Source organism: Astatotilapia calliptera, chromosome 15 (assembly GCF_964374335.1).
Source record: "Astatotilapia calliptera chromosome 15, fAstCal68.1, whole genome shotgun sequence".
NCBI classification, from domain to species: Eukaryota; Metazoa; Chordata; class Actinopteri; order Cichliformes; family Cichlidae; genus Astatotilapia; species Astatotilapia calliptera.
In genome coordinates this window covers 2,019,216-2,042,044 of record NC_137436.1, presented here as the reverse complement: position 1 = coordinate 2,042,044, position 22,829 = coordinate 2,019,216, and the positions used below count along the sequence as shown (strand labels likewise).

Here is a 22,829-nt window from a genome sequence, read left to right as displayed (position 1 = left end):
GCATCCACAGTGATATCACCCAGTAGCTTATGGGCAGTCTCGACTTTTGCATCGTAGCAATTTACATTTTGTTTCTTTGCAGAGCTGGATGACCATCAAATATGACCATATTTGAACAAGAATGCAGATGGGTGGCTAATGCTAACTTGGTCAGCTAGGGCCATGATATTAAACGATAGGCTATGCTAACTTTGGTTTAACTTTATGCTACTGTTGTTGTCATAACAGATTAAACAAGCTACATAATCTCCCCTGGAATTCAAGTCAGAATGCCAGGGGAGAAGTTGCTTTGTTACAGATGCTCAATCAACCTATAAATGTTAAAGATAGAAAATATGAAAATCCTGTAAATAAAAGGTATTCCATATGAAACAAATTGTAGAACATAAACAAGATGGAAATGGGTAGGAATGATATCCTGCAGCGGATCATCGTGGAAACAGTCTTGTGTTGATCGTCCTCCTGTCACTGTCCAGCACGTTGTGGTGGGAAGGACTGTCTAAACACCACAATCAGATAGGCGAGGTCCACACCCACAGTGTTACTGACTTTGCAGCTCAGTCTGTTGAGTCTGTTGGTGTGTTTTACCCTCGGTCTGCTGCTCCAGCACACCACAGCACAGAACATGGCACCAGCTTAACACAGAATACACAAAACACATCATCCGACACATATTAAAGGATCTCGGTCATTTCAGAAACTAAAGCCCTCTTGCAGCGGGCTGCTATGTTGTGCAGGGATATTCACGATGCAGAAAATGCAACAATTAAACAAACAGCTCCACAATTGCTTTGCCCACTGTTCTTAACCTCATTGACTATGGTTATCAAATGAATGATAAGAAGCAGAGAACTTGAATCTCTCTTTTGTTTTGTAGACATTTATCATTCCAACTTCTGTCTTTGTTTTGTGAATGGTAAAAACGAGAGTGTTTCAAAGAGTGCACACAAATAGAGCCCCCATTATTTTTGTCACCGGCAACCCACGAAACACCACGAGCTGACCTGTAAGCCACCTGACATATTCACTGCCTTCTTGTTTCAGATCCGTGTTCACGCTGCTCAGATCTGACAGCAGTGACAGACACCATTGGAGGTGTGGGAGGGGGGAGGTTAGGGGAGGGGAGGGGGGGTGGTTGTTGCTCTTTACTGAGGAAAGTACCTAAAGTTTACATTTGGACCTTAATGTCCTTTTGTAGTGCCACACTCCGCCCATGCAGGCACATTATTCTGCAGAGGATGTTTCACTACTCTTTGCCATGACCAGCAGTTACATCAATCTTTCTGAAAAAAAGCACCAGGCCTCCACCCTGCAGAACACAGCACTCGCTGACCATTCAGCTTTTTTCAGAGTCAAAACGCCCAAAATGACCCACTGCTGCTCCTTCAAACTTCCAACGGCGCTTGAACTGTCGGGCAGATGTCAACGATGAACAGTTTGCACACCTTTGCTAAACCTGTTTGCACTTTACATCCCGACTACAGCAGCACATGAATAGTGAAAGTAAAATGTAGGTTCATTAACAGACACGTAAATGGTTCCCCTTCCCCTCCTACATAGAGGCAAAACACCCCGAGTGAAAAACCCAGGGCCTAAAAAACCCTGAACTACTGTCTGTGGTGGTTTTTTGGTTTCTTTTTCAGTCAATTTGTGTCTTTCTTTTAGTCTTTTAGCGCTTTGTGATTACATTGTCTCTCACTTTGCAGCCACACTGCCTACATTTTTGTAGCTTTTTTTCTATTGTGGTAGTTTTTACATCACTTTGTAGTTTATTCGTGTTTGCAGTGCTTCATTTGCACTGCCTTCAATAACAGTTAAAAATCAATTAGGTCTGTGCTCCTGGAAGGTTAGCCAATCAGATTTAAGATTATCATCTTCTTTTCTCTCTTCTATTTCATCGCACGCAACACTTGGAAACTGTTAGCAACAGGTGGCTGCCCTTTCTAGTGCTGGCAGAGGTTTCTTTCTCCCCACAGTCACCAGTTCCTTGCTCATGCACAATTATTAGATTGTTGCATTTCCTGCTATAATTTTGATAATCCAATCTAAAGTGATTTGGGGTGAGAAATGAATGCATTAAAACAACAGTTTATGCTACCCTTTTTGTTCATTTGTTTGTTGCAGTGGGTATTTAAGCATATGGCAAACAACACAGAACACAGAACCGCAATATGTTCCATCAGGAAATGTGCATGAGCCAAAAAAAAAATAACTGTGAGTTTTTTGTGCTGCTCTTATCCTCTTTCTAATCTCTGAGAGCTATTTTGTGATATAGCATGTATCAATTGCTTTTGGAAAACACCTAAACGTTAAATTGGGTTCATAAAACGGATTTTACCACCATTATAACCTTAAAATGGTTTTGGGAAATGAGACTGATGTCAGCCTCATGCCGGGACTTTTCACAAAGCGTCAGCACTTACCATGACTTGTGTCCAGATGAAGACAACTTACAGATTGTAATCAAGGACACAGTGGTTTGATTAGTGTCATGAGACGGAGAGATTTCGCAGGTCTTTCCTCCCCACTGCTGTCAGACTCCACAACAAAGACTTTAACTGAACAAACACACACATCCACACATGTGCAATAATCTTTTCTGGCATCGTTGTATTTTTACTCAGTTGTATATAGCATTCGTATTCTATTTTTATCTTATTGTATATTTTTATTCTATTTTATTCTACTGTATATAGTATATTATTTTATTCTATTCTGTACAGCTCTGTACTGTATTTATTCTTATTGTATTCTAATTTTTGCCTCATAACTTTTGCACTGTCCACTTCCTGCTGTGACAAAACAAATTTCCCACGTGTGGGACTAATAAAGGTTATCTTATCTTATCTTATCTTATGAGCCGGAGTCATGGCTTGATAAGAATGATATCCTGTCCGGTGCTTTTACTGACTCATATATATATATATATATATATATATATATATATATATATATATATATATATATATATATATATATATATATATATATATATATATATATATATATATATATATGTATGTATGTATAAAGCAGCATGAAGACATCAACATCAAAGACCTACAGAAAAAAAATACAGTTTGCAGACATTTCCTTCTGTATCAGATGCATGTTTGAATTGTAAAAGTGAGTTTTGCACTTTTTAACTATAGCGATGGTGTTGCTTGCCAAAACTATAGTGCAAAGCAAAGACTAGGAAACATTTCTGTGCATTTATCCCACTGCAATTTGTGTTTTTTATTTTTTTGCAGTATGAATTAATAGACTAGGTAATGAAAATATTGCACATGTGATGTTTATTACTTAATTTTAGCCCCTGCAAGGTTTATTACACCTGCAGGTCAGTAAAGTACCCTGTGGGTTCACAGGTCATACTGTGTTAGCCTTGTTGTCACCGTGGCAGCCACCTGTACTAGCAAACTTGTAGCTGAGATAGTAGGCAGCTAGTGCCAGGGACTTTCCACCACATAGTGTGTGTGTGTGTGTGTGTGCGTACAGTACTTGACAGTGAAGTGCATGTTTCTGCATTTGGGTGTGTGCATGTGTGTTTGGGTGTGCAAAGGGCACTGTGTGCAGACAGCCAGAGAGTGTAGTGTGGTGTGAACTGCAACATGTGTGAGAAAAAGAGCTTTGGCAGTAGTGAAGCGGAGATCCTAATCGTGCATCGTGTGTTTTCGATGCATGTGAAAAAGAATCAAAAAATCAACACATGCATATGTGTGGGTCTGTGTGCGTGCGTTTGAGGTAAAACGAAAATCACTGAAAAAAATCAACAAAGTGCAACAAAGCATGCAAATGTTGCACTGCGACGCATACACGGAACAATAATGATTCCTTAGTGTCATTGTGTGGCATGCAAACATAACCAAACTTTATCATGTGTACCCCCGTCCCCTTTGGGAACGTGGGACTGTAACCATGTGTTATCACTGGGATGACAATAGCTGTCATTCTCAAGTGATGGTCCTGGCTGCAGGGGCTTCGTCTTTGAAGACAGGCTCTCTGTTTTTAAACTGTAGCCCACGGAGGAAGCAAAGGCTAAGGGGGTGAGACAGAAGCCCGAGCAGTGCTGGAAATCCCCTTCCCTCAGCCTCGTCTTAGACATACAGGGCCCCGCTGAGGCCCACATCAAAGGGGCTGCTGCTGTTCTCATCATCCTCCCTCTCTCTGTCTTTCTATATGTCTCACAGTCTTGATGTCCTTACCTCCTCTCTTTTGTTTCCATTTATATACATGCCTCTTTTTCACACTCAGGAGTTATGGTAGCATCTCAAGGACAAGGCAGCCAGGTGCCAGACTGATTAGCAGGTTGTCTTACATCTGGAGTGCAAACTGCACCTAAGCCTTGTGTAAGAACAGTAATTTGCGAGTGACTAAACAGCATGTGCACCCTGATTAATCGCAGACTGGAGGTATCAGCACATATGGCAGTCTAGCATGGTGTATTACTTTTCTGTTTTTGGATCCGTGATTAGAATCGCGCACCACATCTGAGTGATTCAGAAGCCAAAATGCTCGCTTGAATGGCTCCCTCCAGATCACTAAACACCTTCTCTCCCAGCCCCCACCGCTCACAACCCACAAAAAATGCCAGGTATGCTCGGAGCAGCAGACAAACAGAGTCTGCCGTGTTGAAAGGGAGAGGAGGAGATTGGCACATGAATGTTTAAGCAGCAGTTTGGGACTGACCCTTTTGAATGTGCACACACATTTGCATGCGGATGTTTGTGCACGTGTGCTCATTCATGCCAACGCCAGTAAACACACAAGTCACAAGGAAAAGCATTGTGAATTTTCAAGTCTGGATTTTCCCTCTTAATCACTGAGTGCCCGATGACTGCAACGTGTCTCACATCTCCATGAAGGAAGCAGCTCAGATAGACGGTTTCCTCTCTGTTGATCCAGCTGCTAGTCAGTGCTGCTTATCGTGATTAGATTTCATCAGGAAAATTCAGTTTGCAGTTTTAATGAGGTTTTGCTTTTGTTGCATTTGAGGCTAAATAAATAAAGAAAACAAACCCCAATATCATCCACAAACTTACTTCATGATCAGTGTCACCTACACTGTTTTAGCTTAGCTGCTCCCCCGCTCTATTCTAACCTCAGTTAGTCTCTCCTGTTAAAGAGAGTGCTGCCCTCTGCTGGACTCATAAGGAATTGTTCAATTTGTAAAGGAAACAAAAATAGCCCAGCCATTCTCAAAGACAAACATCTAAGAGGTAGTTAGTGGTTTGGTTTGGATGCTGCTCTACTTTTGGTGTACAAGAGGAAGGAAATGCAATGTAGTAGTGAGTGGGTACACTGTAGATGTAAATAATGTCCACATGTCATTTAAAATATTGCCATTACTTTAACTTATACTATGTTTTGATTCAGTTCAATTCAAATTTTATTTCTACAGCACATTTAGAAGCAACAGAGTTGACCAAAGTGCGTCACAATCAGTTAAGAACAAAAGTAGAAAAACAAACACAGAATGAATTAACATTAAAAAACAGGTCTGATGGTACTCAAACTGAGCTTGAATTAAGTCAGCGTAAAAAAGTGAGTTTTAAGACGTGATTTAAAAGACTGAACTGACTCTGAAGATTATTCCAGAGTCTGGTGCTGCAACTGCAAACTGCACTGATGGGAATTTAACTTAAAACCTGAGATTTGTCCTGGTGTGCTTGTGTAACAGCGCCTTTGTAAGTATTACATACACTATGTACATATAACACACACAGACACATGCGTGTATGTATAACAACAACAACAACATATAATGAATTACATTTTTAATTTACATTTCCTTTTTTAAGAGAAGTTAGTGCAACTCTGCTTTTAGGTTGAGGGTTCGATTTTTCGACAATCGCCACAGATGGAATAAAAGATTTAGCCATGATGTCACCCCCTCATTAGGGAGGTCCCATTATGTAGCCTTGAGCTGAGTGTTTTTGAAACCGAATGTAAGTATATTTGCAAACTTATCAGATTTTGAGGTTTTTAAAGATGAAAAGCCTTTTGTTTCCTTTCATTGGGGGCTAATGACAAAAAGGGCAAGCAAATGCCAACGTGCCCCGCTTGGTTGGATTAGACACACTTTCCAAAGACAAAAAGAACAGAGAGGTTCATGGCTGATGCAACATAACACACTTTTATATCATGTTCCCCGGTGGTTCTTATTTCTTATGCAATGATCTCAAGCATAGCAGCGAGTCTACAACAGAATGGCTGAAAAAGAAAAGAGTCAAGGTGATACAAAATTCAGACCTCAGCCTGATGCTGTGGTGGGACCTTGAGAAAGCTGTGCTTAGACAAATGTACACAAACCTCAGAGAACAGAAGCAGTTTTATAAGGAAGAGTGGACCGAAACTCCTCAGCAACAAATTCCGAGGACTAGATACGACTATGTTTGAAAACCTGACCTCTTTCTCAAGTTATCGGATGTCCACACAACCATCCCACCGTGCCCACAGTGCCCCATCAGCCTTTTACAGCTAAAATAAAAAGGTCCCCAGGCTGAACTGAGATTTGAAATGTATGCGTACGGAGATACAGAAGCACATAAATAAATAATAGATCAAATGAGCTAGGAGCTGTTTTTGGTTTGTTTACAGCAGGTTGGACAAGCGCTGATATGAATCAACCTTCAGGCTCGCAACAACATCAATATTCCTAACAAAAATATTCATCTTGCAGCCTAACTCACAACAATTTAAAAATCTGCCCTGTCTCTGTTGAATTATGAGCATAATGAATGATCAGTGTGCTATGACTGTGTACGGGGCTGCACAGCCTGTCGGTGGGTGGTACTGTCTCCCAGCGTGGGTGCTGTGTGAGGATGCCTTGTGTGGCTCTGGCTGTGGAGTGAATTCACTTCACTTTCTGAGAATTAGAGATGAGCCGTCTCATCATGGCACCACTGTAATGATGCGCTGTGATATGTAAGCCACCACCAAATGGAGCTTCATGCACCAACAGGCTTTTCTTTCCTAGCTTGTTTGCTAGTTTGCAGTTTTAGGTGTCCACATATATCATTTCCCAGCTTGTCAAAATGACCAGAGGGACAGAGAAAGCAGCAATTATGCTGAAGGGGAAATTCTGTGCTCACCACCTAACATACACCGTAAGTCATTCAGGTTCTCATTAAGCCCCAAAATACTGGCATACTACTTTTTTTCAAGCCCTGTTTTATTTTTAGAAAATAAGTGAAACTCCTCTGAAAGCGGAATTTCCTCACACACCAAAATCTCCGGTTTGTCACGTTAGTGTTTCTTGAGCTCTAAAATTTGTTCTCAGCATTAGCAACACCACTTTGACTAATTAACCTTAACACACTGGCCTTGTCTTTTCGGGCGCTGTCAAGGGGAAACTCGATTTGCATAAAAAATCAAAATGAAACTTAATATTTTATCAAAAAGATCTTTTTGATTGCAGAGGTGGAAAATTCAGCATTTTGGAAACAAGAATGGCGATGACGTATCTCATTTGACTAATGATCCCTCACAGTTCTCACTGCTTGGAAAAACACACGTGACCTTGACTTTGAGCACTGAGCCCCCATTACGTGATCCTCATGTGAAAGGTAAATTCTGACAGCACTTCTAAGAAGATTAAAGATTCTTATGAATTGTGCATAGACAGCTGAATGCCTCATCGTGGTATAAGCTAAAATACTGATTTGCATATCGGTCAAAAATGACATGGAGCTAAAACCAGCAGCTGTCCAGTTTAGCCTTACTTACTCCAAACCCTCCAGAATAACACAGTTTTGGATAATCAATACTTTTAATCTGCATAAAAACTGAAGCACAGCTTACAGGAGGCTGCAAGGAGCTTTGTGTGAAACAAGGTTAGCTCCTTTTTGCTAAGCTAAGCTGTTAGCCCATTAGCTTCTTGTGTACACAGGGATGAGTTTGGCTAAGAAAGGAACTGGTGTATTTATTTTAAATAGGAAGTGTTACATCGATTTAATGTTGTTACTTTTTTGGTAACATTAATTTCTGGTAATTGAAAATGAATGTCGAGGCTGATTTGTGGCAGATGAATAGCAGCAAGAGTGAAAGAGAAGTTTTACAAGACAGTGTGAGAGCTGCTGTGATTTGTGGTTTGGAAACGACGGCACTAACCAAAAGACAGGAGGTCACGCAGGAGGTGTAAAAGACTTTGAAAGAAAGAAAATGAGTGCATCCGAAGGGAAAGCTCACTGTGGAGTGGTTTGGAGACAACGTGGATGTTAAAATGTGCAGAGGAGGGAGAGTGCACATGCTGAAGGAAGGATACTGAAGATGGAGCTGCCAGTCAGGAGGAAAACAGGAAAACCACAAAGGTGATTCATGGATGCAGAGCAGAGGACATGCAGAGGTTTGCTGTGGCACTAGGTAGAGGCACGTAGTGGCGACCCCTACAGGAAACAGCTGGAAGGAGAATTTCATCCTTTTTGAGCATAGAGCAGGAATCGACCTGATAACTTCCCCAGTTTTTCATTTTTCATTTCATGATTGCTTGCAGCAATAACAGGGAGACTTTTTGTCTTCACTTAAACAAACGGTTTTTCTTCCTATTAATTATTTGACTTCATAAGCTTAAAGTTATTCAGGGTTTCTTCCATAAGAACTTCAGAGAATATTGGAGAATTTTTTCTGTAAATCTAAAAAATATTCATTTTTTCTCAGTGTCCTTTTCACACCTGCTGCCCTACTGAAACTCATGGCGCTCGTCTTAAATGACTGTAATGTGCTAAAGCTGTGGTTTGGTATTGAATTGGTTTGAAATATTATCAGACGGATATTCGTGCCACCCTCTTATTCAAAACTCTACCAGTTTTGAATATTCTCCCACCTCTGAGCTGAGCTAAGCGTGCGTTACTGTTGTTTATGTCATCAGAATGACTGCAGAGGAGGCCGTTCATGACCACAGAAACCTCCTCTGGCCTGAAAATGGGCACATTGTGCTGCGAGCGGACAGGGTCTGTGACCTCAGAGCGGTCTGCATACACAATGACACGGGCTGTTCGTCAGGACTGACAAAGCCAATCGCTCATGTCGCTCGCACTGTGGCCGCGCTCTGAGCCTTTAAAGGGCACGAATCAGCAGCACTGCCAACATCGACTTTTAAAATGAAAGCTGCCTCTATTAATCTTGTTTATGTTTGCCGTCCTGAAATTAAAAAAACTCCCACACAGACGAGTCTAAAAGTCAGACAATAAATTTATTAACAGTTTATCATGAAAAACAATAGAAAAATCCAAAAATTAAGTGCTCAGTCAGTTCAGTAAAATAAATACATAAATATAAAAATGGTAATAAAAACAGTTAGAAATAAGTCATTTTGCAGACTTAGTGTCACAATGCTCCCTGCCATTACCAAAGGCTTACGCGCCACATCTGTGTTCACATTTACAGTGGATGAGGCAGAAGAGCCACACAGATCAGCTGAACCTGTTTCCACTGGTTTTTTAAATTAGATGTCAGTCCTGTGATCCGTAGTTGTTCTGGTAACCAGGACTAAATCTGCTCAGTGCTTCCACAGACATTAAACGTAACGCAGGCTTAATACACATCAACACAAAAACAGAACCAATCAGCGTGTGAGGAGTGTTAGGAAGGCCAGCTGGTTGGTGCAGTCTGGTGCTCCAAGAACGACAAAAACTACAAAACCTACGTGTAACACGTTATCCAGTGTAGAGTGCGCTCACTAAATTCAAGGCTGTTTTATGTCTGCAATGACAACACGTGGCGCTGACTTGGCTGTATCGGTGATTTAGGCACAGTACCGGTGGAGGCACAAGGGAGCGACGCTTCACTGCACACTGGATGAACTTATCAAAGAGGAAACCTGCTCTAAAAGGGCAAACGATGGAAAGAAAACTGTGTTAGCAGTTGGCACATGACATTTCCCCAAGCTATATTTCTCTCTCTCTTTTTAACAATACACCTCTTGTTAATTTGAATTTATTCAAAGATCAAAATACGCTACATGTTATCCAGGAGTTAATTCCTGCACTGTCGCAGCTCTGCTGCCACCGCCATTCAACCACAAAGCAGCAGTGCCGCCCATCTAAAGCTGTGCTGTACACAAACCAAGACAGTGTTCCTGCTTTAAAAAACAGACACCGGGAGGAGATTCTCCTTCTTCCAGGGATGGTTAGGTTGCTGTCACGATGGCAGGGACCCGGATGGTGCTCGGAGCTGCCTGATTTTCATTCTCCACCTGATAGGTGACATCAGGGCGAGCGGTCGCCGCCTCCTCCTCCACGCGGTCAGTGATCGGCTCGTCCACCTCTTCCCGGGATCGTAGCTGTTCGAAGGATCTCTCAGCTTCTTCTGACAGACGGTTTTCCTCTTTCTCTTCCTCCCTCTGACCAAATGACACAAACATGTTTTTAAATGACACAGAATAATCATGAACATCGTCTCTGAATTAGACAGCTTCCTACCTCTTTCTTTATCCTGTAGTACTCATCAATGGCGTACTGATATTTGGCTGATGTTATCCCAAACAGGGAGGCCATCCTCTCCCCGAGGTAGTCGCAAGCTGTGGAAACAAAAGGAATACGTGGTTATAAAATACAAGCTGATCAAGTCACGCAGCAGTGAGTCAGGTTTTAAGTGTTAGCCAGCTTTGGTCGGCCATTCACAGCTGGCTGTCAGCTTCATCAAGCGGTGACCTCGAGCTGGCACGTCGCACAGTTTGCAGCTGAGTGCAAATTGGCTAAGATGAGAATTAGCACCTCCGAGTCAGAGGTCACGGTCCTGTCAAGCTGCCCGACGACAGCCGCCTCAAGTGAAAGAGTTCAAGAACCTCACAAGCAGGGGGTGGAGGGATGAAAAAGAGGATTGGCAGGTTGATGGTGATGCTGACGCCGTACCTGTCCGTTGTGATAAAGCTGGACTGTGTTAGACCCGCCCCTCCTATATCACTGGACAAGGTTGTGACAGGAGCTCGTCTGTGTTCGCTCTTCAGTCGTGAATCTGGTTTCTCCTACAGCAGAACGCAAAGCAAGCTTCTTTAATTTATCACTGCGTAGTGCTGCGATATTTTGCACGCGTATAGTATTGATAGAGGAGCACCAAATACAGATATCTTATTAAATAAATGTCAATACTACGAAGAACACCACCATGCTGACATAATGTTAGCCGAGCCCCTGAAACACCACAAAGCTACCTGCTGATTCAGAGCTCTGTCTCTCGCTGTCTGTTCATTTTCTGACACTCTGCAGCCGACTGCAACTTGTGGCGATTAAATGATTGGCCGCAGTTTGAAGGTGTTGCTTTTGATGACAAGGCGAGGTAACTGCTGTATTATGATAAACATTTCACTGCCAACTTGACACCATAAATCACAGAGTGATAGCAGACTGACTCCATCGTATGGCAACATTTATGGCAGGTGTAGCGACAGTGCTGGCCTGCTTGACAATCTCATTCTGTAGCGAAAGAAAAAACCCCAAACTGGAGCAAAAGATACAGGCGACTGACAAATGACGTGATGGGTAATATAACAGAAGGTTCCCCAATATCCACTAACAGTCAGATGCTAGCCACAGCGTCATCTGGAATAAGCGAGTGGCATCATGTGTGCAGAAACTGAGGCGGAGCCAGTGCATGTTGTAGAGATTAAGCTCTCAGCCAGGTTAGGAAGGCCTCGGTGTCCCACCTGGAATACTTGATGTGGAGGAAGACTGCTAAATAAAACGGATGGGCAGCCAGTTTAAAGCAGTTTTAAATCAATTTACACAATCTTGGTTTAGAAACTGATGGCTTGTTGCTTGTTCTGTAACACTGTGGAGCTGAAACACATCTGTAACGACCCGCTACTGGGTGAAAATGATAACATCCAAATATAAAATAACCGAGGACGCTGCAGTAAATTGTGTAAGACTCTATGTTTTATTTTTTATCAAGACTTCTTCTTCAGGAAAACTTTCAATTGTGGCAGAACATCCATAATTGACTATTAGGACTAAAATTTCACATTTATGAATAAGCAAGTTAAGTAACCGCATCCTGGAGGTGATCTGAACCTGTGCAAAACCAATAATCTCCTAAAATTAAAAGATATATGCAAATCACTGCTTTTTTTTTTATTTCTGTGAGAAATAAGAGGTAAATATTATCAGCAATATTACCGCTTTTTCAGTTTCTATTAAACCTCTGCAACATTTCCTAAAATAAGAGCCTAAGTGATGCGATGCATAGTAAAACTAAGATGACATATGCAGTTCCAAAGTCAGAAGTGTCCTAAAGAGTTTAATAAAGCATATGTAAAATAAATGTTGCTACACAAACCTGAGATGGTGGACGTAGCCGCTCTCCACATATGGAACCAGAAGTAAGGCCCCCAGGTCATCTTTGACTGCAGCACGAATCAAATGTAACAGTTACTTAAGAACAAAAAGAGACGACACAGTTTCTGTTATCTAATCTACTGTCCGCTCACTGGTCCTCACCCTCACCGCATCGACCGGGGAGGACAGCAGGTCCTTCCTCTCCTGCTCCTTCTCCTCTCCATCCTCCTCCTCGTCTGTGCTGTACTCCTCCATCGTCTCACCGCTGGAAAAATGGATGATCCGCCGGGGTGCCTTCTCCTTCTGCTGCACTCCTTTATCCAGCTCCTCCAGCTCCACACTCTCAAAGTCGTTGGGAGGGTTTGGACTGTGATTCTGGGGAGACATAGCAAGGAAGCAGAGATATTCAGACTAAACAGCAGGTCAGTGAAATAAGAGAAACCAGGAGCTGGAAGGTGCCTTTGTGAACAAACACACATCACAAACAAACAAAAACGACAAATATCTAATAGTAACATCTTCACCAAGGAGAACAACCATGACACAGCTGACAAGTGACAACAAGCTACACTTTCATCGTTAGCAAGGCTGCTATCACCTCGCTAACGGCGGTAATTATGGAGGCGAGACTACCGACCGGCCGCACGTCCATGTTCCGTCCTATCGACACATTAACGTTGGTGAGATAGAGGGATATATCGGCCATTGTTGCGTCTTCTTTGTATCTCGGGATGCTCCGCCCACAGCAACGTCGCGCCTCCGTACGGCCCGGCCCGGAAGTGCCGTCACGCGCCTCGTGCGCGTAACGGTCACGGCGCTTTTCACGACAAATATCAAAATAAAATATAAAAAAATACATAAAAAGAAAATAAAAGGCGTCTTTACTGTTTGACAAACAGATATGTAAATATTCTGAAATCTTTCTGTAAATTATTGTCAGACTTGTTATGTATTTGTTGTGATTTATTTTATTTATATTGAATGTTTATTGTTAGATTTCATTTATAGTTTCGGTGTAACATTATAAAAAATATACATTACAACTACGTGTTATTTTAACAAGGCTTTCCCCGCTGCAGCAGCAGCAGCAGAGAAATCACAGGATTCAAATAAAGGCGACTGTGATGAAGTTTCAGGGTCCTGGTTTTGTGCTCAGTGTCACGGAAACCAGAAAAGACCTGCCATTAAACTGGGATATCCGTGGATCAACCTAAATATCTAGGGGACATGTCAAACAGGAAGGCTTTTTAAAAATTTTATTTCAGACAAATATTGTACGGTATGTGTTAATATCACCTTTGCACTGTACTATAGTAGGTTTGCATTATTTACAGTTATACATAAATACATACATTTGATCTCCTATTTAAATTTTTGCTGACTGTCTGTCCTCACAAACACAGTGTTTATCAGCCACGCTGGTGGGACATCTGTGCTCACAGGCAGAGACACGTGCCCAAGATGGCCATATTAAGGATATTCACTCCCACTGACATTATCGAGCCAAGAGTAGAAGAAACAGTCTGAGAATTTAGATCACGCTGGGTTTTAGGCTCACAGGCATACACTGACCTCTTACACTGTTTATGACATAAAAGAGACAAACGAAAAGCATAATTGGTCCCCTTTGAACTCACATTTAAAGCCTTGACGCGATAGTGTTCTTTTTTCCAATCCTGGAATCAAAAGAATTAGTTCATGTAATCACAGACAGTGGAAGAAGAGAACATGTCCATAATATAGGACTAAATCTCAGCTATAGTTAAGAGAAAAAGAACATTAAAAAAGCTTTAAACTAATGTTAACCCGCGGATTAACCATTGAACAGCCTGCTGGAATATTCCAAGAGGCAAAGAATCTGTTAAAGTGGCTGTAACATTTCATTTTGAACCTTATTTCATGTATAAGTACATTATTATGGCCTATTATTATAAATTATCTATATTATTACCCTGCTGTGCAAAAGTCCCAGACCAACTGTATTTAAAACCAACGTTTTGCTGGGAACATAAGAACCAGCTACAGTGATTTATTGAAATTGGTTTGTACAATTCTAAAAAGCTTGAAAGTCAAATAGTTGGTAAGACCACCTTTATTCTTCAGCCTGAACTCTCTTAGTCAAGCTTTCGTGTAATGTATTTAGGTAGTCTTCAGGACTAGTTCTCCAGGCTTCTTGAAGGACATTCAAAGATCTTCTTTGGGTGCTGGCTGCCCTTTGTTTTGTTTTCTGTCGAGGATCCACGCTGCCTCAGTAATGATAAGATCTGAGTTCTGAGGGGGCCGATCCATGACTGATAGTTTTCCATTGTGTGGATTTTCTATCCTGGTATGATTTTACTGCATTGACAGTGTGTTTGAGATCATTGTCATGATACAAAATGAAGCCATCTGCAATCAGATGCTCTCCTGATGGTGCTGCAGGATCAAAATCTGACTGTACCTTTCTGGGATCATACGTCCATCAAATTTGACAACATTCCCAACACTACTGGCTGACCGCAGTCTCAAACCATGACAGAGCCTATACCGTGGTTTACAGATGGCTGTAGGCACTCAGTGTTGTACCTCTCGGCTGACCTCCTCTGGACATACTGATGACAATTTGAACCAAAAATGTCAAATTTGGATTCATCACTGCATTGTCACTCATTTTCAGTCTAGTTTTTGTGTATCTTGACATACACTCACCCCTTTGTCCCAGTTAACAATGGCCTCTTGACAGCCACCTTTCCACTGAGCCCATAAGGCTTCAGTGAACAGTAGACGGATAAAGTCTGCTGTAGATAGTTTTCTTTAGGCCTGACACTTCTGCTTTTGTCCCCCACCTGCCCTCCACACCATGCAGAGATGTTTCAAGTTTTCAGTTAATAGCTCTTTGACTGTGGGAAAAATACTATCTTATGTCTGTCAAACAGTTTTATCTTTGGCATTTTTCAATGACTTTGGAAAAAATGAAAACAAATGACATGTTTTTGTTACAGTAACATAGCGACAATTTAAAATTCTTCACTAAGTTATCTTTCATGTGTAGAAACAATGCTGGTTCATTCCTTGAGTTAGGCGCCTTTTTATGCTTGAATGATTCACAGGTCAGTGGCAGTGGCTTACAAACAAAAAGACATTCCTCTGAAAGTGATCGCGTACCAGGAGTGGCCTGAAATGTGTTAAAAAACAGCCGATATCCAAAGAAAAACTTTGAAAGACCTTCAGGAAGCCTCAAGAACTATTTACCACGAGCACTTTAACCCAAACGTCTGTGTCTTTGCAAGAAAAATATAAAGACATGACTGGCGGCTTCTGCACAGCACTTTACACTGATGGCACTTTGAATACGTTTAACAGCTGATAGAACTCTGACTGCATCATCTCTGCTTGTGATTGGTCCCACTCATGAAATTACATTTTTAACCAGTAGATGTCAGTAGACATTCATCCAACTCTCTGAGGCAGCTGTGCAATTGAATCGGTGGTGAATTATTTGGCTCTGGGTGCCAATTTATACAAATCACGAGCAGGAACCTGAATATCTGCACATCGAATAATCACTCATCCTGTTTAGTCACGAATTCCCTCCCTGGGTAGCTGAAAAAAGAAATCACTTCAACAGGAAGGATTTGCTCAGGGGGCCAGCAGCCACTAACTCTCACAGCTATGATGTCATGAGATCTAAAAGCTAAAGTCACCCCATAAAAAATCCCTGTCTGCCTCATTTTGTGACTTCACAAAAATGTTTGCTTGAGGTCGGAAATCAGCTTCATTTAAAAACAGTTTTATTAGTTCTGAGCCAAACTAGACTACGGTACCTCATATCTAGAAAGTCCCTCGATCCTCTCACGCTAAGGTTCTTTTAACATCCTCCTCCTTTTCTGTGGATATTGCTTTTGCCCTCTCGCGGGATTCACAGCTTTACCTCTTCCCACCTAGTTTGCTTGAAATAGAGCAAATCATAAATTGTCTCGCTGTTTTTCATTTGTTCAGTCTTGTTTCCCATTAACAGCGGACAATAGCACTTAAACAGGCCATTTGTAATCTGTCACACGATTACTCAGGTCGGCTGCTGGAAATCAGATAAAACATTGTGGAAAATTATGGAAAAGGTCACTGCTGTTAGAAGTTGTTACATATTGTTTCACTGCAGATCCAAGAATCTGCTACCACACTAAGGATTTTTGTATTATACCTGCTCCAATAAAGCACTAATTAACAGAGGTGGGGGGATCAGTCCAAATATCGATAGCACTGATACCTACGCTGATACTAGCAGAATAGGATACTTTGTTTCTGTCCTTTAAGTTCAGTAAACAGCACAGTGAACTGTGCTAAATTATTCTTACTGTTGGAAATGAAAAATGACAACATAAACATGCAGCATGGAACATGTCGAACCTTTTTGTGTTGACTGTCATGTTTATTTTCTTTAAAGCTTATAGCTCATTTGAACAACAGAAGCTGCGTTAGACACATTTACATTCCAGGGCTCCAAAAAACCCAGTTTCAAAATTAACCAAGGTGTGTTTAACTAATGTTAAATAAACTAAATGTGTCCAGAATTTCCAAATTAATGATGATTCATCTCGTGACCCTCATCTCCCTACATAAGCTGTGTAAGCTCTTTAAAGACAGGATCTGTGTTTATAGCAAAATTTGCATTGCTGCACAGCACTACTTATTAAATAAGTAGGTACAGTTTAAAAGTTATTTTCATTTTTTTTACTTTGTCTTTAAAACTTGAGAGAGATCGAGGCTTTGGATTTTCTACAGAGAGAGCACTTAAAATTTTTTTTTTTTGACTGGATCCTCACCTTAAATTGTCCTCTCCAGGATTCAGTTGGAAGTGGCATGAAATCACCTGTGTCGGGCTGGCTGGGGAGCTGTTGTTTCATGCTGATCTGATTTGATTGGCTCGTGCTCCACTCCTGCCGGGAGCCAACACCGAGAGGGTAAACAGTCCCGGATTTGATTCAGCTGCACCAAATAAGGTGTTAAAAAAACAGCAGCCAAATAACAACCTGCGTTTGTGGATGTGTTCACCTTTTCTGGCTTTGAGAGAAGCTGTTCGCGCTTTAAATAAGGACTCACTGATTTGACTTCCCGGACTGGATAAGAGCATATTTATGAAATCAGTTCCAGTATAATCGCAGATATTAGGACTGCGCCGAGCTATTATTCCTAAACCCTGAGCAAAGTTTATTCAGGTGTTCCGAGCAAACTCTGTGGAAATGATGTGTGTGTGCAGGACAATCCTGTGCGCTGCACGGTATGTGTGCTCCTCGCTAAGGAGTGCATTGTCTCAGCTTTTCATGATGGCATCCATATTATGGCATGCTCTCTCTCAGCGATGTCCCTTTTACACCCGGAGTGATATGAGCTCTGCTGTCGAGATGAATCATCCCTCTCGCTGGCCCATTGCTTCCAGATAGTTATAGCTTTATACGGCCTCGCGCATACCTTTCATTGAGGTTGTAGGAGTACCGTTAACGGCTCTGCAAAACACGGGAACAGACAAGGGAGATCTTGAGAGGTGATGATTCAACCAAGACAGCTGAAATAAAAATACGCTGTCTGACACATGGTTACGTGGCAGAAATGGCTTAAATCCACATGCAGAGTCTGGCTCACTGCTGGGACTCTCCAAACTCTGGCGTTAACAGCACATTCAGACTCTAACTTTTAGATTACTTAGACTTCTTTTATTCACTAATCGCATAAACTCCACAGTCCGTGTACCAAGGAGTGAGTGGCCAGGCTCACACTTACACATGTCAGGCCCAAAGTCTCTATTAAAGCTCCCCTACCATCTAAAAATGGAAGTAAATGAAACGGCACCTGTAAGCCTCAGAAATACATTTGGAAACTTTTTAAAACTGATATCTGAATTATTCCATAATTTAACCTCCGCAACACAAATGGATCTCCTTTTAACCCCCTTCTGTTTTCTAGCTTTTTGCACAGTGACACTTTAAATACCCCCACGCTGCAATCATCTGTGCTCCTCTGGTTTGAAAATCAGAAAAGGGAAACGGTACATTTTTGTAGGAGCGACTTTGATTTTGTTTGGAAAATTATTTGCACTATCTAACAACAGCCTCATTAATATGGCTCCTTTTTGGTTTTTTGTAGTAAGTTGCAGCAGTTTTAAAGGTTGATCTCCAAACTTCTACACGGTGACAAATGTAAGGACGAGTTTAAAGCTTCACTCGACTGAGACAGAACTGTTGTTTCATGTGAATTTATGATCAGGTAAAATGTTACTGCATGACCTGAACTGGAAGTTAAAACACCATTTTTATATATAGAAAAGCCATAAATATAGTTTTCTTTTTGGCTCCTGAACCCTCGAATATCTGTATGTGAGACTATAATAATGTCACTTTGTCATTGTTGATGTTTAGTATATGAGGCAGGCGGTGGAAGGGTAGCTAAGCTGTTTCCATGTTCTCAAGATTTAAAGATATAAACAGAACAATATTAGGAAATTATGAATTATTCTTGCTTAGCATATATATCATGTTTCATAATGATAAAACCAACCTTTATACACCCTGTTGTTAAGACAACAGGGTGTATAAAGTATAAGGGCTCAATAAGTTGCTTATAGGACCACTTTGTGTCTCCCTCTTATATTTTATATTCCCCTTGCTATAAGAGCTGTGTAGCACCAAAATTTCTCATCTGTGGGATAATAAAGGTTTATTCTATTCTATTCTACTCTATACATGCGCCTGCACTACTAGACTGTTCAGTTTGGATGTTTCAGATAATTTTTCTGATTTTTTTGACATTATTTAAAGACCAGCACACGTGAGTTTAGAAAGGGATGTGATCGTCTTCCCAGCTTTGAATGTTACGCTGTGATTTCAGTAAGAAAACCAGGCTGTGGTTTCTGACAGTGAAAAGTATGAGTAGCAGGTCTGATGCTTTTTTAATTTTATTTCTACCATTGTCTCATGTTAACTTGTTATTCGTCAGCTTAGCATGAGGATTCATATTTAGAAATGTGATGCGTGCCACAGTCATCACCCATGTGGTTTGTAGCCGTCAGCGCGAGGCTAACCTTTCAGCATCTTTTAGCACTAAAGTAGAAGGTACATGAGCAGCTCACATTTTAGATCAGATGCATTTGTCCATTTGCATTTGCTGTGAAGCATTATATGATGATTTTTTTTCTTTTTTTAGTTTAGAAGTCTTATTACGTCACAAAAAGCTCTTTTTGATATTTATCTGCCATTGTGGAAAGTTTTCTGGGGCTCAGTGAGGCAGAAACTGACCAGTGTTCCTTTATCCATCAGTTCTGGTTATATGCTTATAGAGGCACTGCAGCAGAAACGTAGCCACCTTCTGAAAGGAAAAATATTTCATGAGTCTTTTCAGTCTGCTTCGACGCTCCATTCCCTTCACTAATGACAGTCACAGTAGTCAGCCAGCGAATGAATCACTCACTTTTCTTCAGCTCGCATTAACTCCTCGCTCATTGTCACACTTTAACAAATGTCTTAGCACCTCCCCGGCAGTTATTGTGCTCTGCCCGTATTTCAGCTCAAGGTTAGCCACACTGAAAGGCTGAAGTAGTGAACGGTGACATTCCCTGTCATACAGCCGAACTACTCCTTCCCACTGGATATAATACTAATCAACCACCAGAGTTATGTCCAAGAAATAATCCCTTCTTCTCTGTGAAAAAGGGAATTAAAAGATGTACTCAAAACTTCTGTAGCCATACGTGACAGACAGTCCAAGTCAAGCATGCATTAAGCTTAATTCTGTGTGACTGCAATGCAGTGTTCAGTTAAGATTTATGAATAGTGCTGTCGCCTCTGTCGAGCTTCTTATTCCTGCTTACAGCAGTTTATTGTGACACATTTATTTGAAGGTTTGTTATCATTTCTGAAACACAATCAGTCATAAAAATATTTGCACAGCACGATCGTTAGCACAGTTTCCTCACAGCAAGAAGGTCCTGGGTTCAAATCCACCATCTGGCTTTTCTGTGGGAAATTTGCATGTTCTCCAGGTACTATGGCTTCAAAGACATGCAGTTACTGGGGTTAGGTTAATTGGTGAATCCAAGAGCGTGAATATGAACGGTGGTCTGTCTCTATGTGTTAGTCCTGCAATGGCCTGGTGACCTGTGCAGGGTGTACCCTCCCTCTCAGGTAGTTGGGATAGCCTGTAGCCCCGCCCATGACCCTGCAATGGATACGCACAAGAAGATGGAAGCTAAATATCATAGGGAGAAAAGAAATGTTATGAAATTAAAAAAAAAAAAAGTTTATATTATAGAGTTTTTAAGAAGTAAAAATGGGAAGTTCACCAATCTGCAATTAACTCCACCTGGAAATTGTTGAACAACTTCAGAGTAACATTCCTCAATTTTAAATTATAAAAACTTTAATCTATAAAACATCATTCAGAGTCTGAGAATATGGAGAAATCTCTGTGGGAAAAACACACGGCTTCTCTGGACCAAATCTAATTTAATATGGACCAAAGAGAAGTGGAAAACTGCTCTGTGGGCAGATAAACCCACATTTTAAGTTCTTTTTTGGAAAGAGTGGACAGCACATTCAGTGCCTATGGAACTGGCAGCTTGCAAAAGGCACCAGTAATGCTGACAGTTATATACAGGTGTTACAGGAACATCTGTTCCCATTCAGATGTCTTTTTTCATGGAAGGCCTTGGCTTTGTAGTAGAAAAGTCCAGGTGCTGAACTGACCTGCCTGCAGTGCAGCACATTCACCAATTCAAAGCATTTGGATCATCATGAAACAAAATATGCAACAAAGACGACCCTGGACTGTAGAGCAGCTTAGAACAGCGATAAGAATGGGACAATATTCCTCTCCCAGAAATTCACCAAATCCCGTTTGCGGACTGTTAAATAAGGGGGATGCTACACTGTGGTGTTAGTAATGTTTTTCACACAACGGTCCATTAAATGAAGTTTAAACATGTTTTCTATGCTCTATTCTGAATAAAATACAGATTTACAATATTTATTGCTTTCCATTTTTATTCCCATTTTTCACAGCATCTCAACTATTTTGGAATTGAGACGTATGTTAGGTATGATAAATTTAAGCAAAGCACCATGCTGGTACTAAAATACTGTTACCAGCTTACCAAATGACGAAACAGCATATGACTAAGGCACCAAATGCTCCCAAGGCACCTGGAATGCTATTCGGAGCATTTTATGCTTTGTGGTGTGTTGTTTCACATCATGCATTTGGGGCAATTGACATTGCTAGCCCTATTCTGAACCCTTGCATGTCATGTAACACTATGAAAAGTGATAAATGTGCAGATATAAGACACAAAAAACACTGGAGGTGGTGCAAAATTTGCTGACATCACATGGATCCCATAAGCCTATATCATCCACCGAATAACGGACTACAAAACTGTCTGATGACGCGCCAAAAAGTAGTCCACCCAGACCATCTTCCATTGTGTCCTGGATGTTTGTGGTCTAGAGAAAAATAAGAGGCCAAGTGAGCTGAGAGTGCTCACAGAAATGCTTTCCTTCTGCTCAGCCTGAGTAACATTATTAAAAATAAAAGCAAACAATTATTTAAACATCAGCTGGAATCACATACGACAGCTGCTTATTAAACATTTGCAGCTTTGATCACACTGGGACTCCTGCTAAAAACGGCTATTTTTTAAAATTTATTTATTTTTGCTTTAATGGGATCATTTACAGCAAATATGTTACAGATTTGTACTTCATAGCACAGTCACATCTGCAGTTTGTGTCATGCTTTTGTAGGCAGATACAGTTCCACCAAAGTTATAAATGAACTCAGGTACACGCAGATGTGTGTTTAAAACATGTGTTTAACCGTAGAGATAGATTAAGGATATCGTGGCCGTCAATAAATAGCATTGTTGAGGAGTCTATGGCATAAAATACAATGAGATAATTAGAAAGATAATAGAAAATTATTCTGATAATTCTGGGTGTGAAATGTCTCCACAGCTGCCTGCACTTCTTTCCTATTTACTAGATTATGTATCATAGTAAATATGAGTGATATAGCACATATAGCACATGAGAGATTGAAGTGGGAGGACAGTGTGAGCGCAGCCACACACCCGTTCGTCTGATAATCATCAGGAAGGAAGTTTGTGTGATTTTCAAATCAGGAATTTAAAATAGAAAAACTACAAATGACACATGCACAACTTGCACCATATTTAACATAATCATTATTCAAAGAAAAAAAACATGTTTAAATAGCATCTCTTGATCATTTAATCAATGCAGGGCCCCGTACTATTCAGCTGCAGCTTCAGTACTGCTTTCAGGCTGTACGTGTTGCTCGTCTGCTTCTAAATGTTAAAAAACAGAAGGACGATTTCTAACTGACATGTAACACTAACACGCGGCTCGTGGTGAGGGCTAGCTGGCAGCAGCTTTCAGACAGCTTACCATCTCTGCTGCGATGCCACTTGGCAACTCGCAAGTTCTGTATTTTGAATGTGTGGCTTCGGGCTTCCTCCCATCCTACCAGCATGTGCGCACCACAGGTATCCACGCCCGCTCATCAGAA

The 22,829-nt window shown here is 41.1% G+C and overlaps 1 protein-coding gene across 5 annotated transcripts; it reads right to left on the bottom strand.

Moving 5' to 3' along the window:
- Positions 1-9,174: 9,174 nt before the first annotated feature.
- Positions 9,175-17,207, bottom strand: LOC113006844 (protein FAM177A1-like). Of its 5 annotated transcripts, none has more exons than XM_026143048.2 (5): positions 17,078-17,207; positions 12,438-12,650; positions 12,277-12,343; positions 10,422-10,519; positions 9,175-10,342 (listed from the first exon to the last, which is right to left on the bottom strand). In XM_026143048.2, exons 1-5 carry the CDS (start codon positions 17,156-17,158, stop codon positions 10,130-10,132), a joined length of 672 nt encoding a protein of 223 aa, XP_025998833.1. In that variant the 5' UTR covers positions 17,159-17,207; the 3' UTR covers positions 9,175-10,129. The 5 variants fall into 5 exon arrangements, with proteins under 5 accessions (XP_025998833.1, XP_025998829.2, XP_025998830.2 ...); XM_026143044.2 differs by lacking the exon at positions 17,078-17,207 and adding an exon at positions 12,874-13,398; XM_026143045.2 differs by lacking the exon at positions 17,078-17,207 and adding an exon at positions 12,874-13,398 and having other exon boundaries at positions 12,444-12,650.
- Positions 17,208-22,829: the final 5,622 nt, after the last annotated feature.